The 15,000-nt window shown below is 46.0% G+C and overlaps 3 protein-coding genes across 3 annotated transcripts in view; all 3 read left to right on the top strand.

Annotated features, from left to right (window-relative positions):
- Window positions 1-15,000, top strand: part of LOC311355560 (V-set domain-containing T-cell activation inhibitor 1-like) — a 204,691-nt gene that overhangs the window by 80,350 nt on the left and 109,341 nt on the right. The window lies entirely within an intron of this gene.
- On the top strand, window positions 10,230-11,961 carry rrs1 (ribosome biogenesis regulator 1 homolog; the record flags this gene model as incomplete). Its single annotated transcript, XM_084475321.1, has 1 exon — window positions 10,230-11,961. The coding sequence occupies one exon, from the start codon at window positions 10,230-10,232 to the stop codon at window positions 11,406-11,408; it is 1,179 nt and encodes a 392-aa protein (XP_084331447.1). The 3' UTR covers window positions 11,409-11,961.
- LOC311355466 (jouberin-like) overlaps window positions 14,051-15,000 on the top strand; it is a gene marked incomplete at both ends in the record, with an annotated part of 5,178 nt that continues 4,228 nt past the window's right edge. The window contains 3 exons of the mRNA XM_084475222.1: window positions 14,051-14,117; window positions 14,352-14,383; window positions 14,917-15,000. The exon at window positions 14,917-15,000 is cut by the window's right edge and continues 84 nt beyond it. Coding sequence (XP_084331348.1) covers window positions 14,051-14,117; window positions 14,352-14,383; window positions 14,917-15,000 — 183 coding nt within the window. The remainder of the gene's footprint in view (window positions 14,118-14,351; window positions 14,384-14,916) is intronic.

The following is a 15,000-nucleotide window of genomic DNA, read 5'->3' as shown; positions in this document are numbered from 1 at the left end:
TGAAGAGCTGGTTTGAGGAGCTGGTTTGAGGAGCTGGTTTGAGGAGCCTGGTTTGAGGAGCTGGTTTGAGGAACTGCTTTGAGGAGCTGCTTTGAGGAGCTGCTTTACTGGTTGACGTCAGAGGCTCTACTTTAATGATCGGGGGATGAATGTGTGTGAATCTGTGGGGAGATTCAGGCGAAGCACATCTCTCCACCGTTTCTAAAGGCCAATTTGTTCTTTCTCATCTGAATGCAGATTTAACGCCAAACAATTCCAGTCCTTTTTACATTCCATCTCTCTCCCGTTCCTTCTGCTCGGTTGCACTCAGATAATACGGGAGCATCGGGCTGAGAGGCACTTCCACACTAAAAGCCGTCCTGTGTATATATTTGTCATCCTCTCGGTGGCCGGTGAAGGGCACGTCCTCACTTTGGCTAATTGAGCTTCTGCTTCTCGTGCAACGATGGGCTCCTCTCTAAGATAATGGAAGTCACTGAAGGCCGTCGTGAACCGAACACGTTTCCGTCGATTTCGACCAACTGGTTGACAACATGTGGGTCATGTGAATCCTCTCTCTCTCTCTCTCTCTCTCTCTCTCTCTCTCTCTCTATCTCCCTCTCTCTCTCTCTTGCCCCCTCTCTCTCTCTCTCTCTCTCTGTCTCTCTCTCTCCAGCTCTCTCTTGCCCCCCTCTCTCTCTCTCTCTCGCTCGCTCTCTGAATGGAGTGCATGTTTCCCTCAGGGAAATCCCTGTTTGTCCACATTCATTAGGTTCAACATCACCCTAATTATGTGCTACTGTGCACCTAGACTTATGAACAAAAGATCAATCAGGCCCATCAAACCGTCTTACAGGGGGCCAATCAGAGGGCTCCTCTCTTTATTCCAAAGTCCTCAAAGAACTTGAATGGTGGTCTTTCCCTCGGTCCATCAAAGGGGGGCTGGAGACACTTTATGGGTCCACCCCAACCGTACAAAAGAACCACCAGCAGGACAGCGGAGGCGACCGTCTACCTCCCGTGAGATCATCCACTCTGTATGTTCTTCTGCAGAACATCTCCCAAACAGGAAGCCGGGTGCGGCCCGGTGATGACATAACACCAGGTTTGCGTCTTGTGTATTTTCCATCTCGTTTTCTACGTCTTCTATGACGTGGGGATCGTGAACATCCCAGTGAGTGTGAAGACATGCGGCGCCGCGGGCCGCACGAGACAACAGGACTATAAACAGACTTCGTAGCACCAATGTGGAACCCCTGGGGAGGTTCACCAAGATCTACATCCCCCCCCCCCCCCCCCCACCACCACCACTCCCTTGTTTACACAGTGAAAGACTGCGGGAGCGGTGCCAAACCAAACAGGCAGAACCGTGTGTGTGTGTGTGTTGCGTGGAGGACAGGGCTGAGGGGGGGGGGGGGGGGGGATGGGGGGCACTCAGACGCTGGCTCTTGTGGAGACCGAAGGTTGGTGCTCATTTGGGGTCTGGCAGCGAGGCAGGAGGTCTTACTGACCCAGGAGGCCTGTAGGTTCTGTTAATGTGAAACGTTAACAAAAGCGGTCATTAAGGACCTTGGCTTCATGACATGCAGCTAAATTCACTGGGAGTCACTTTGAATAGAAGTGTCTACTCAATGACTGAACAGTACAGGGCATAATTCATAAGCAATAGCCTTTATGTAAGTTATTCCACACAGTAATGTCATCATGGGCGATGTCATTGGTGCAGAACAGCAGAATGTGGAAGGAAGTGTAATAGGGGGAAGACCCATTTATGGAGACACGATGGGCTAACATTTGCATCCAACAACAAACAAACAAACAAACACCACAACCACAAACCTCAGAGCTCCAGGCTGCCACGCATGCAGGGGAATCATGTGGCCTGATGGATCTGGGCATAACTTGAAAAAATAAGTGGGTGGGGCTGTGCAGACAGGATCAGGACGGCTGCCCCACACTAGCTAACCGCCTCAAAGCGGTCAGTGTTGTTTCTATTTTAGACCTGGTTCTTTGTTGTTATGTGATCTTCATCGTGGTCATCTATGCCATTGTATCGCAGCAGTGAGGAGGGAAAGTGGAACTGAATTCCCAGGGGACACGACCCTAGAACGATTTGATTCTTTACTTTTAGACTATCGTACACGTTGTTACTCAAATTAAACAAGATTCCCACCCAAAACAAGCTCATTAGCATGTAACAACAAGGGTTATGTATTTCTTAACTGTGCACTTCAAGACATAAACAAGAAAATGTATTAAAAGAGGTGCTTAGAGCTTCTCTGCTGGTTTGTCCTTCCCAGGCTTAAATAGGGTCCTGTGGAGCTGGCTATAGTTTAGGGCCAGCGGGTAGCGGCGGTGAGCCATCGCACAGACCCACCCAAACGATGCTGCGGGCCCCGCACCCACCTTTAGATCAATACCATGACCCCAACTGTCAGAAAGCCCAGTGCCAAGTCCCCATCTCAGGGGGAGTCCGTCGAGCTGAAGTGTGGAGGATATTTCTGCCACCCCAGGAACGTCACAGGGCTCCATGCCGGTGCTTGTGTCTCTGCTCCTGTACCAGAGATTCTGAGGCACGTCTGCCAAAAGTCACTCATTCAGTGACATCTGGTGATCTTTATCTTGTGAATAGGATGTGTTGTACAAGCGAACGTAAATGAGAACCTCCACAACTCAGTTGATCATTACTTAAACTGAAAGCTTAGCAGGAAGCTGAGATGTATGATTGAAGAGGGGGAAAGTGATGAAGAGGGGGAAAGTGATGAAGAGGGGGAAAGGTAAGGTGATAAAATGGAAAAGGGAAGAAACCTTTAGAAGGAACGCGTAAGGGGTGTCCTTTTAGGAGTGAGTTCATTCCGCGCCTGAGTGGGCAGACAAAGAAGAATAGCAGTAAGTAAGTATCGTCATTGTTATGTAGCAGAAGCGTCAAAGGGTGTTCACGGACGAAAGCCTGCCGGAATAACCCGGGCTGGAAGTCTATTATCCTGAGTCCTCCTTGATCAATTCTGTCATGAACAGTAACTACCCTGGGCGTTGCAAAACATCGCCCTATAGCTGGCATCTTATTTTATGTTCTCTTTAGATTGAATGTACTCACTCCTACATCTCTCAGAGATGCAGTAGAGCCTGTGCTCTATATCTCCTGTCTTGTCTTGTCTTTGTTTTTCCGGAACAAAGGCCCAGCCTTGAGATGAGTCGATGCCGGTCATAGCAACAGAATGCTGCGACGTGCACCGATTGTATGACAGAATCCGGGCCTCTATAGTTCTTGCAAAGCTTTGATTGATGTGCTTAGTGTGGTGTCCACTGATTCACAACGGGAAAAAACACCCACACACCCCACCCACCATACAGAATGTATGGATGATGTTTCTATAGAGATTGTCGGCTTCAGTGGGCTATGGTAAAGCATGTCATAGTTGACCCACTTGACGTGTGGCCCATGATTACGAAAATCAGACCAGGCAAACTCTTTCCACACCTTATCACTTCAGATTTAGGCCAGGCTGGTGTGAACGCAAGGCTTTTCACTCCCGATTGCCCGGGTGTCACTTCTATATTCTGCTCTCATATTTTGAGCTTCTCGCATAACTGCCAACACTGTTCACTGGTGCGAACCAGACAACGTTTCACGATATTGAATGTGTCAATTCAGCTTCAGGGCCACACTCTTCATGAATGGATGGCCATTTAGCTGGTTAGCCGATCAATGCTAGGTGCCGACAGTCTGGTGTAATGTCGGATATGCAGTGTGCATCTTACTTTACGAGGCCCATAAATTACACATTTTGTAATAGTTAACAGATTTGTTCTGCTTTTACACATATATTACATAGATATATCAGTAGTAGTACTATTTATGTATCCAGAGTAGGCCTAGAGGTCTTCACAGATTCACACAAACCCGTACGTGTTAGGGTCCACGTTTTATTACGGTCTGGGTCCGGGTCGGGCCCCAGTCTAGCACCGAGGGTCCCGGGTCTGTTTATCATCATGGGTAATACCCTACTGAATCCGAGAAGCTGATCATGTGAGAAACGCATGGTTCTCATAAACCATGCGTTCTTCTGAGTAACTTGTGCGGTGATTGGCTGACCATAGGATCAGATTACAAGAGCGTGAAGTCAGGTGAAGAAACCAGGAGAGGGTGAAACAAGGTGAAGAAACCAGGAGAGAGTGTCAGTGACACAAGGGGAAGAAACCAGCAGTGAGTGAAGTCAGGTGAAGAAACCAGGAGAGAGTGAAACAAGGGGAAGAAACCAGGAGAGAGTGAAACAAGGGGAAGAAACCAGGAGAGAGTGAAACAAGGGGAAGAAACCAGCAGTGAGTGAAATAAGGGGAAGAAACCAGGAGAGGGTGAAACAAGGTGAAGAAACGTTGAACTACGCCAGCTGCGTCAGGGCTGAGGAAAGGCGCAAAGTAAAGATGTACCTTCTTCACTGAAGGGAGAAATAAGCTTAAAGAAGATGAATACAGTGAGGTCCCGCCTAGCAGAACCACATCGGTCCGGGCCTCATTCATGCAAATTGTGGACAAAGACGAGAAGAAAGTAAGACGTCTTCAGTGTGCTACGTGGACTGCTCCGGTTAAACCTTTCTAAGACTGGCACAGTGCACCTCTTAAAGCATGTTGCTACATTTGGGATATCTTTCACAGAAGCTGCTCTTCGGGTGGGAGCCTTTATGCTTCAAATAGAATATCACAAAAGAAGCTTAGGAGCGACGTCACACCGTAGCCTCTTCATGTGAGGTTCGTGTTGCTTCCGTCTCCTTCTATTAGGCTATATGTTGTTTCCCACATGAGACAGGTTTTCAGCAGCAGGCATAGAACTTTGTTTTTTGTTTGCAATTTTTTTTGTTCGCAATTTTGTTTGCAATTATAATGACCAATCCAACCTGATCTCAGAACGAATTTCACAGGTGGACCGTGAACCCCTCTAATCCAGAGCGACTGACAGTGGATTCATATGCATTCAGGCCCCTTGCTCAAGGGGGCCAACAGGCAGACTGTGGGAATTGGGAATCAAACCGAACACCCTACTATTTACCTATTTACTATTTATCCTTACAACCGCCCCACCACCCTCCACCGAATAAAAAAGTAATAAAAGTAAAAAAAAAAAAATGTAATCTTCAATACTTTGTCCACATCTACTTTTATGGAGCTATTAGTTATTTCTAGATATTTTCTAAAATAGGAATATTAACTCGCAGCCTAGCGTCATACGAGCCCATTGATTAACATTACGTCACACAGAATCATTCATCAGTATTCTGCATGGGAGAACTGATGGCGTTATTAATAGGAATTGTTTTGTTCTCAGGTTGTAGCTTTTAATGGACTTAATGGACAGGTTAATGCCTCCTGTTTTTCCAACAGCGATGTTACCTTGGCAGGACACACACACACACACACACACACACACACCACACACACCTGCCTGTCTATGGGTGATTTGGTGTGTCATTGCATTTATTTAGCTAATTATGCCTATTAAAGATAATTTGCCAAATAACAGAGATGGAAAGACAGACATTGTTTTTATTAAACAAAAAAACAAACATTTATAAGTGCTTCCTTGACAATTTTCTAGATTGATTTGACTAATAGATTAATGTCACACGGCACCTAGGTGATTTTACTGTGCTCCTCCAGACATGGTTGCAGAGTGGTGGGCTTAGAACTGGTTTATTGTAGAGAGTGTGTAGATAATAATCCATGACCTGGTGCAACAGGTGTGCAGCCTCTTGTTCACCCTGAGTCCAATCAGTCTGCCTCAGACCAGCCATCATCCACACACACACACACACACACACACACACACACGCACACACGCACACACGCACACACACACACACACACACACACACACACACACACACACACACACACACACACACACACACACACACACAGTAGACGACTAGAATCACTCCATCCATGCAATTGACACATTATTACATGACGTTTATTTAGCTTACTGTTTACTGTCCAAAAACAACTTACAATACGTGCATTAAATAACAAAGATTCAACTCAAAAAGTGCAAGAATCCTGTTAGTAAATACATTAATGAAATAAGCAACTTATTCGCCTACAACAAAAACTGGAACCACAGCACCACCGTGTGGCCCTGGTACCACTACCACTTGAACACTTTACGCTACACTTTTATGGAAGCAAATCTGTAACATACAACAAATTACAACAAATTAAAGTGTATTAACAGAAATGCTTTTTCATTTTCAGAATATAGCTGCATTTTTTGACACATAAATAAAATTAATAATGAATCATCCAAACTGCATTTTAATTTTCTTCTTCAATTTTGCTCATTTTGTAACTTAATTAAAATGAAAAAGAAAATGACATTTAAGGTTTAATTTTCAAAAGATCCCCCGGAAAATAGTTACCAAAATTAAATTTGAAATGTTGCAAAACAGAGTCCATAATCCAATTTGAATTCTCAATCCCAAGCGGTGCAGGAGAGTGACGTCAGTGGCCGTTCTTCTCTTTCCGGGTTGGTTGGGCTCCCCTGCACACAACATAGCGCTCCCTGATGCCATCGCACAATCCTTGTTAGATTCAGGGTTGTCAACTTTGGGTTTTTGGCTGGCGTGAGACTCTGTAAATTCTTATAATGCTTACATTATAAGAATTTAGGAGGAGGAGGAGGGACGCTCGTCATAGACAACGTATTCAGCGGATCAACTGGGACATTGATTTAACATGAGTTTTTTTGGGGGGGGGTGTGATTTGGTGCGTGTGCGTGAGAGCGTGAGTGTAGGCAACCCTGCGACGGAGACAGACTCTGATTCTGTTGCCTTTCCAGGGCAGCTGCGGCCTCCCTCAGCAGCTCTGGCACAGATTTCGCCATGCTTGGGATTTTCCCGCTGTACCAGCGCACTAGTGATGGCTCGTTCGCGAACAAATCAGTTCGAACGAACGACTCTTTAACATGAACGAACCGACCTGATTCCCCGTTTCAGTTTGTCTCGTTCGTATCATCGTTCCTTCGCCGAGACACGACTCCCAGCTCCACCCACTAGTCGCTGAGACTCGCGAGTCGCCGTTCGTTCACTGACTGTGTTTAGCGGTGAAGACTCGAGGACTGAGAAGTCACGAGAGCCAGCCGGGCAACAACATCCCGATTCCGAACATGAAGCGCTCCTCAGCTAAAAGGAACTTGGTTAATGTTGTGTTGATTGATGACCGTTTGCACCATTGCACAATCGTGATTCGTTTGAGAATGAGAACGAGGGAGGAGCTGAGTCTGACCGACTCGGCTGAGAACTGTGCATTCGCGATTCGTTTGAACGAGAACGAGGGAGGAGCCGAGTCTGACCGACTCAGTGACTGAGAATCATGATTCCCCGGAAATTGATTACTGGAAATGCGAACAAACGAACAAACGAACGACTCTTCTTGGCGAACTGACCAACGCAAACTGATTAATTCAAACGAATCATGAAATCCACCACTACAACGCACTCTACTTCACACTCTCCTCTTGCCCCAGCATCAAATATGCACACTGCTCCCTAACGTATTAGATGCGTATCACGGTCAGACTCGGAACTGAAGAAGAAGAGAGTCCACTGACGTCACTCTCCTGCGCCGCTTGGGATTGAGAATTCAAATTGAATTGTTTGTTCAAATACAAGACCACACAATTCAAAATGGCCAACTTTGACGGCACGCCACAGACACGCCCTTCAACGTACAGTCACAAATAGAACGGTGTTGATTCAGCAACATTTTTTGACTGTACTGACCAAATTTGAAGCAGATCCGATAAAACCTGTAGGAGGAGTTAATTAAAATAGAACCCTGAAATGCCAAAAATGGCATCACTGTGAAATTCCATTCAAAGTGGCCAACTTTGACGTCACGCCACGGACACTCCCTTCAACGTACAGTCACAAATTGTACAGTGTTCATTCAGCACCATTTTTTGACTGTACTGACCAATTTTGAAGCAGATACAATAAATTCCCTAGGAGTTCATTCAAATACAAGGTGAAAAAGTGAAAATGACCACAAAATGGTGATGACGATTTTTGCATTTTTGGACTGTTGCCATAGCGCCTACTTTAGGCCAATTTAGATACAATTTGGACAGTTTCATCTTGACCCATGTGCCTTGGACTCTCCCAAGTTTGATGACGATTGGGTTAAGTTAACCCTGCCTTTTGGTGTAAGTAATTTGTAAGTTAAAATTTGACAATTTTTAGCCTATGGCAACCAAGTTGTTTTGCCAATCGACTTCATTTCACTTGAGCCGTTGGAACTTTGGGCCCCAACGGCCACTAAGTCGGTCCCGCTTAAATCAAACATTGCATCTATGAACTGTGGCGATTTTAGTGACAGGCCACGCCCATTTCGATGCCACGCCCTATTTGAAAATATGTCGACTTTAACTTGTTCAGAATTTGATTCTGAACAACTTTTGTATTGGCGTCAACATCATAGGAGTCCAACTTGATGCTGATATGAGCATTTAACTAGTGATGGGTCGTTCGCGAACGAGTCGGCTCAAAGAGCCGGCTCTTTTAAGTGAACGATGGGAGTCGGCTCCCGAACGCGAACCGTTGTCTTTTTTGTTCTCCTGCGCTACGGGTGCTACATGCATTCATTCTACACGTGCTATGCGTGTCACGGCGCATGCATGGCAGCCAGCAACCAATCACGAGAACAAGCAGCGAGGGGCGGGGGATTTCGAGTGCGATACATGTTGCCTGTGACTGACAGGAGGAAAAGAGGAGAGAGACGAGTGCGAGTGTGTGAGTACAAGATGAATGAAACAAGGAAAAGAAGCAGCATTTGGATGCATTTTGATCAGTGTGAGAACACAAAGGTAAACAAAAAACCTGGGATCCTTCGGCAATTTACTGTTTTTAACTAAATTCAAAATGGTGGCAAATCTGGAAACCGGAAGTCATAGGTTCTTGAGGCATATTTGTTCAGCATGTGGATATACATGTGTGAACAAAGTTTCATCAGTGTAGGTAAAACCGTTTACGAGATATGCTTGTGCAAAGTTTTCATTTTTGGACAGTTGGTATAGCGCCACCTTTGGGCCAATCAGTGTAATATTTGCTGTCTGTTAATCTTGGGTCAACCTCTACAGGTCTAGTAAGTTTCATAAAAAGTGTGCGAGCTGTTTAGGCTGTGTAAGTCAAACGTGTCGGAATAATAATAAAACTAACAATTACAATAGGTTGCCTCGCACTTTGTGCTTGGCACCTAATTATGCACCCTTTTTTTGGGGGGCGGGCATGAAAACTTGTGTCATAAAATGAGCAGTCTTGAAGAAGAAAATTAAAATGTAGTTTGGATGATCTATTCATTTTATTTATGAGTCAAAGAATGCAGCAATGACCTTGAAATGAAAATGCCTTTTTGCTAATGCATTTTAATTTTCAAATTTGACATTTCAAATTTAATTTTGAAATGTCTATTTTCCGGGGCATCTTTTGAAAATTAAATCTTAAATGTCCTTTTCTTTTTCATTTTAATGAAGTTACAAAATGAGCAATATTGAAGAAGAAAATGAAAATACAGTTTGGATGATTTATTATTATTATATTATATATTATTATATTATTATTTATGTGTCAGAAAATGCAGCTATATTCTGAAAATTAAAAAGCATTTCTGTTAATCCACTTTCATTTGAATTATGGTACAGATTTGCTTCCATACACTTTAGGCTACTACACCTCATTACTTATTATGACTTATTACCACTGCTTAATTTCTCTTATCACTACTTTAAAAATATATATATTATTAATATATTTTATTGTGAGCTATGCTACTTATTTGTAGGCCTACTTATTTTTTTACATATTTTTATTTTTTACTTTAATTTTTATTTAATCTATCTTGTATTTGTGCTGCTATGTGGCTGTTGAGGAACTACACCTAAGAGTGTAACTCTTGTGTACTTGTACAATAAGATGTAATAAAAGTAATTCTGATTCTGATACAGATTCTGGCGGACTGAGGCAGTGTACCACAGCACTGTGGCGGACTCAGGTAGTGTCTCCACAGCACCCCCATGTGGCGGACTCGGGTAGTGTAAGCAACAATAGCATCCCTGTGTGGCGGACTCGGGTAGTGTAAGCTACAACAGCACCCCGTGTGGCGGACTCGGGTAGTGTCTCCACAGCGCGTAACCCGGAAGTAGTTCTGCAGTAGGTGGTGCTCTCTCCGTTTGCACGTGTGCGCGTCGTGTCTGGAACAACATGGCTTCGTGCATAGAGGATGTGTTGGCGAAGGCTGAGCAAGAAGAAGCCGAGAAACTCAAAAGTATCACCGTGGTGAAGGAACTCGAGCTGGAGTTCGACATCGGCAACCTCCTCGCACACGACAAGAACCAAATCGACATCCGTGAGTTCCGGGGGCAGAAGAAAGAGGAGTTTCTGCGATCCCTGGCCCGGGACAACACGCAGCTCCTGGTCAACGAGATCTGGAAGTTACCCACCGAGAGGGTGGACGAGGCGATCGTGGTCAAACTACCCACCCCGTCCACCAGACTGCCCCGCGAGAAACCCGCTCCCAAGCCCCGACCGCCCACCAAATGGGAAGAGTTCGCCAAGCTGAAGGGAATCCAGAAGAAGAAGAGGACCAACTTGGTGTGGGACGAGGTGGCCAAGGACTGGAAGCGACGCCACGGCTTCAAGAGGGCCAAGGATGACACGAAGGAGTGGCTGATCGAGGTGCCCGTGACGGCGGACCCCCTGGAGGACCAGTTCCAGAAGCGCAACACCGCCAAGCGGGAGCGGGTGGCCAAGAACGAGCTCAACCGGCTGCGGAACATCGCCCGGGCGCAGAAGATCAAGCTGCCCGGCGTGGAGCTCCGCCCCACCGGCCAGCAGTCCAAGGCGGACCTCGCCACGGCCGCCACCGTCGCCCTGGCGTCCACAGCATCCCACGGGAAGTTCCAGGACCGCCTGCCCAAGGAGAAGCCCCAGAGGAACACGGGCAAGAAGAGGAAGTTCCAGCCGCTCATCGGAGACTTCTCCAGCGAGAAGCAGAAGCAGCTGGACATCCTGAAGGTGATCGACGGCAAGAGGCCCCGCATGGACGTGACCAAGGCCACCAACAAACAGATGAGGGAGGACGACCGGGAGGAGGCGTCGGCCCGGTTCAAGAAGGGCAAGAAGGGACGGACTGATGGGTTCAAGGGAGGCAGAGGGGGCCGCGGGGGCAAGGGGAGAGGGGGCAAGCCGGGTGGAGGTAAACCAGGTGGAGGAGGCAGAGGTGGTGGGGGCAGAGGGAGAGCGATGGGAGGCGGAGGACGAGGTGGAGGCGGAGGGAGGGGTGGTGGGATGGGAGGTGGAGGTAGGGGTGGTGGAGGAGGCAGAGGTGGAGGAAGAGGTGGCGGAGGAGGAAGGGGTGGAGGAAGAGGTGGAAAACGCTGAAAAGACTTCCCAGAGAACTGAACAGAAGAGTTGCCATGTGAAAAAGACTTTTCATGCATCTGTGATGATGTTGTCAGATTGTTGGTGTTTTGTGTTAACGCGGCTGTCTGATGTAACACACTGAGCCATCGTGGGATTGTGTTTCCTACACGTGGAATATATTTTATACGTCCCAGAGGTTTGTGGAAATATGCAGAAGTAATTAAAATGAAAATCTCGTATTTTCTTGCGTTTCCTTACAGTGGCGTCAAACTGAATGCACCTGCGTTATCATAGGGCGGTCATAGAGGTTATTTTTTCGGTCTAAGTATGAGCATTTATTGTTTTGCTTTCTTACTGCAAAATGGAGTTGGAGCTTATGTTTCTGCTCATTACGGTAGGCTATCATCATATCAGCTCTCCAGATAGTGTATTTGTGTTCATGCTGTACTCTGAGTCTCGACTATGAGGAGATGAGTTACACCTATCTTGATAAAACCGACTGCATGCCGACCAAAGCACTGATGACTTGATTCATAGACCGTATTTTTAATAAAATAAAATAATCAATAATTTATAACGGAGTGTGTTCATGTGTAAATACGCTTCAGTATTGTTCAATAATCATACATTTTTAATGCAATATCAATGCATCACAATCCCATTGAATTCAAGATAATTAAATTCATATGTGTGTCTGACCCAGCTAAATAGATTCTTTAAAGATATTTCATGGGACACTTCACAATCTGGTTAAAGTCCCGAGTCTCAATTAGGCAAATCACAACAGTAACTCAGAGACCGCCCCCACCAGCAGTGGAGGGAAGCTGGTGTTATTGTGGGACCCATGTCCCCATCTGTTGCCTGTCCCTCTGCTACACCCCCCCCCCCCCCCCCCAGCACCCAGCACCCACTCTTCATCACCCTCAATCAGTCATGCATGGTGTGACCTGCAGAGCTATGAGCCCACTGGTTCATGGGAAGCAGACCAAGCTAACAGAGCTAACCTCCCACCAGATGGACCAAACACAGCAGACACACACACCCCGATGGGCTGGTCAAGCATGACCCCCCCCCCCCCCAAACACTGGGGAAGGGGGGGTCCGGAGCAGGAGGCTGTAAGAGCACCAAGGTCATTGGGTTTATCGTGATTGTGTTTGTGATGAAGGAACAGGAAGGCTCACTTCCTGTGTACTTCCTGTTCATGGTCAACCTTCAGGAAACAGTTAGCAGGTGGATTATTTATGGAGGGGGGGGTTATGTAAGCCTGGGCGATATGGCTGAAAGACATATCAAGATATAACACGATCATATTGATTGATATCGATATTGATCATTTGAATGACCTAAAAAGACTAGGAATTACCATGCTGGATTTAAACACTTATGTTTAATACTTAATATGACCAAAGTCCTTCTAGGACTCCTTCTATAGTGTCTCTGATATGACCTTCCGCTGTTCTTCATTGATAAATACTCCAATGTCGATACAACAATGAAAAACACTCAAATATTGTAAATAAGTATGGAAGCGTGTTTGTGTAACAAACCCAGCTGCTAGATTCGGTGGTCCAGTCTCTTATCGATATATATTGAACATGTTTTATATTGATATTGATCAAAAGTTTATCACAATACGATAATTTATTGTTTTATTGCCCATGGCCTAGGCCATGGGCAATAAAACAGGCCCATGGCCTAGGTTCCCATACACCTGTCTGTCCCCTCCGCCCGTCTCACTACCATGGGGAGCAGAGCATTCAGCCGCTCTGCTCCTCGTCTGTGGAATTCACTACCACCCCAACTCAGGAACATCGATTCATTCCCCAAGTTCAAGTCACAACTCAAAACACATCTGTTTCAAACTGCTTATTCCACCTGACGCCAACTGCTCTGTCCAACCAATTTTAAGTGTTCCTTTTTTTATTGTATATTTTATTGCTTTTGTGTACTCTTGTACGGTGTCCTTGAGTGCCAAGAAAGGCGCCTTCTAAATAAAATGTATTATTATTATTATTATTATGTATGCACAGCACACATGATACTGGGCTCGATTATGTAGCCCATTATAGGAGCTGTATCGTCATTATCATGCATTCAGAACTTTATTCATATGCTGTGGCTGTCTGTGTGTGTACATCGTGTGTGTGTGTGTGCGTGTATACATCTGTATGTGTGTGTGTGTCTGTGTGTGTGTGTACATCTGTGTGTGTGTGTGTGTGGGGGACGGGGCTCTTGCGCAGCAGCAGTGGAGACCTCTGCTGCATTTCTTGAAGGTTGGCAGAGGGAGAGAGAGGGAGAGAGACACAGAGAGAGAGAGATAGGGAGAGACACACACACACCGAGGGAGAGAGAGAGACGCACACACACACACATCGAGAGGACGAGAGAGAGAGAGACATATAGACACACACCGAGGGGGAGAGAGACACACACCGAGGGAGAAAGAGTTAGACACACTAACTAACAGGAAGGGAGAGAGAGAGAGGCACACTCACCCACTAACAGAGAGAGAAAGAGAGAGAGACACACACACACACACACCGGGGGGAGAGAGAGAGAGACATACACGCTCCCTTACTAACAGAGAGAGGGAGCAGCAGCGCTAGTGGAGGTGAATAGTGATTGTGCGGGTCTGTGTGAACATGTCCGTCCCTGCAGCCATGCACCGGGTGTACCGCCACAACAACGACCACATCGAGGTCTTCACAACCGTCTGCGGACCCCAAGGTGAGGAGACGGGACGATGCCACCTGAGGGCGTCCCCCCTGCTGGCTCTGTGTCCTACGTGATTATTCTGGGAGCTGCAATGCTGCTGTCGTTGTTATTGTTGTTGTTGTTGTTGTTGTTGTTGTTGTCGTGGTGGTAGTAGCATGTGTGGTTTGTTGTGGTAACAGAAGTAGGAATGACCTGTGATTTGATCCAGTCTCCTTCTGCTGACTCACCCTCTCTCCTGGTTCCCAGTGAGGTACCAGTTCAGAGGACTGGCAGAAAAGGCGAGTTTGCTGTTTTTGTTTCTTTTGCATTTGGCATCAACTGCTCATTAAACAAGGCTGTTAATGGACGCATTAAAGCATTGGGTTAGTTTCAGTGGGGAGGAAATGATTCTACAAATAATTAAAAAGCAAGTGGAAATGGAAAGAAAGTATAATTATTTAACTTACTTACTTATGTAATCCAGCTGGTGTAATCAATGTTTATTACACTATTTCTAGTAGCCTGCTATCTGACAATACCTAGTTCTTCCTTATCTAATGATAACAATAATTACGTTGAAGAGCAACAGCTCATTTAGATTAGACCCATATTTAATTGTCCACTACACAGATAATCTCTTAAACCCTAACCCTATTGAGTCAGTCACTCAGTCCAATACTGATGAAGGAAGCACACGTTAGATATAAGAAACACTAAGTGTTGCGATGAGCAGGACAAAAACCAATTCCACACGCAATTAAGAAGATAAAGCAACCAAAATGTTATTGCAAATCTGCATACGCAGACTTGTAATTCCAACCGTGTCCACTAGATGGTGGTGACGCACAACTACAAGCCCAACTGGCCCGACGAGGTGGCGCTGGTCCGGGGTGACGTCATCCTGGTGATGTCCAAG

Source organism: Micromesistius poutassou (assembly GCF_964030765.1).
Source record: "Micromesistius poutassou genome assembly, chromosome: 11".
Taxonomy (NCBI): Eukaryota; Metazoa; Chordata; class Actinopteri; order Gadiformes; family Gadidae; genus Micromesistius; species Micromesistius poutassou.
The sequence above is the reverse complement of the archived record's forward strand: the minus strand, read 5'-3'. Positions and strand labels throughout refer to the sequence as shown.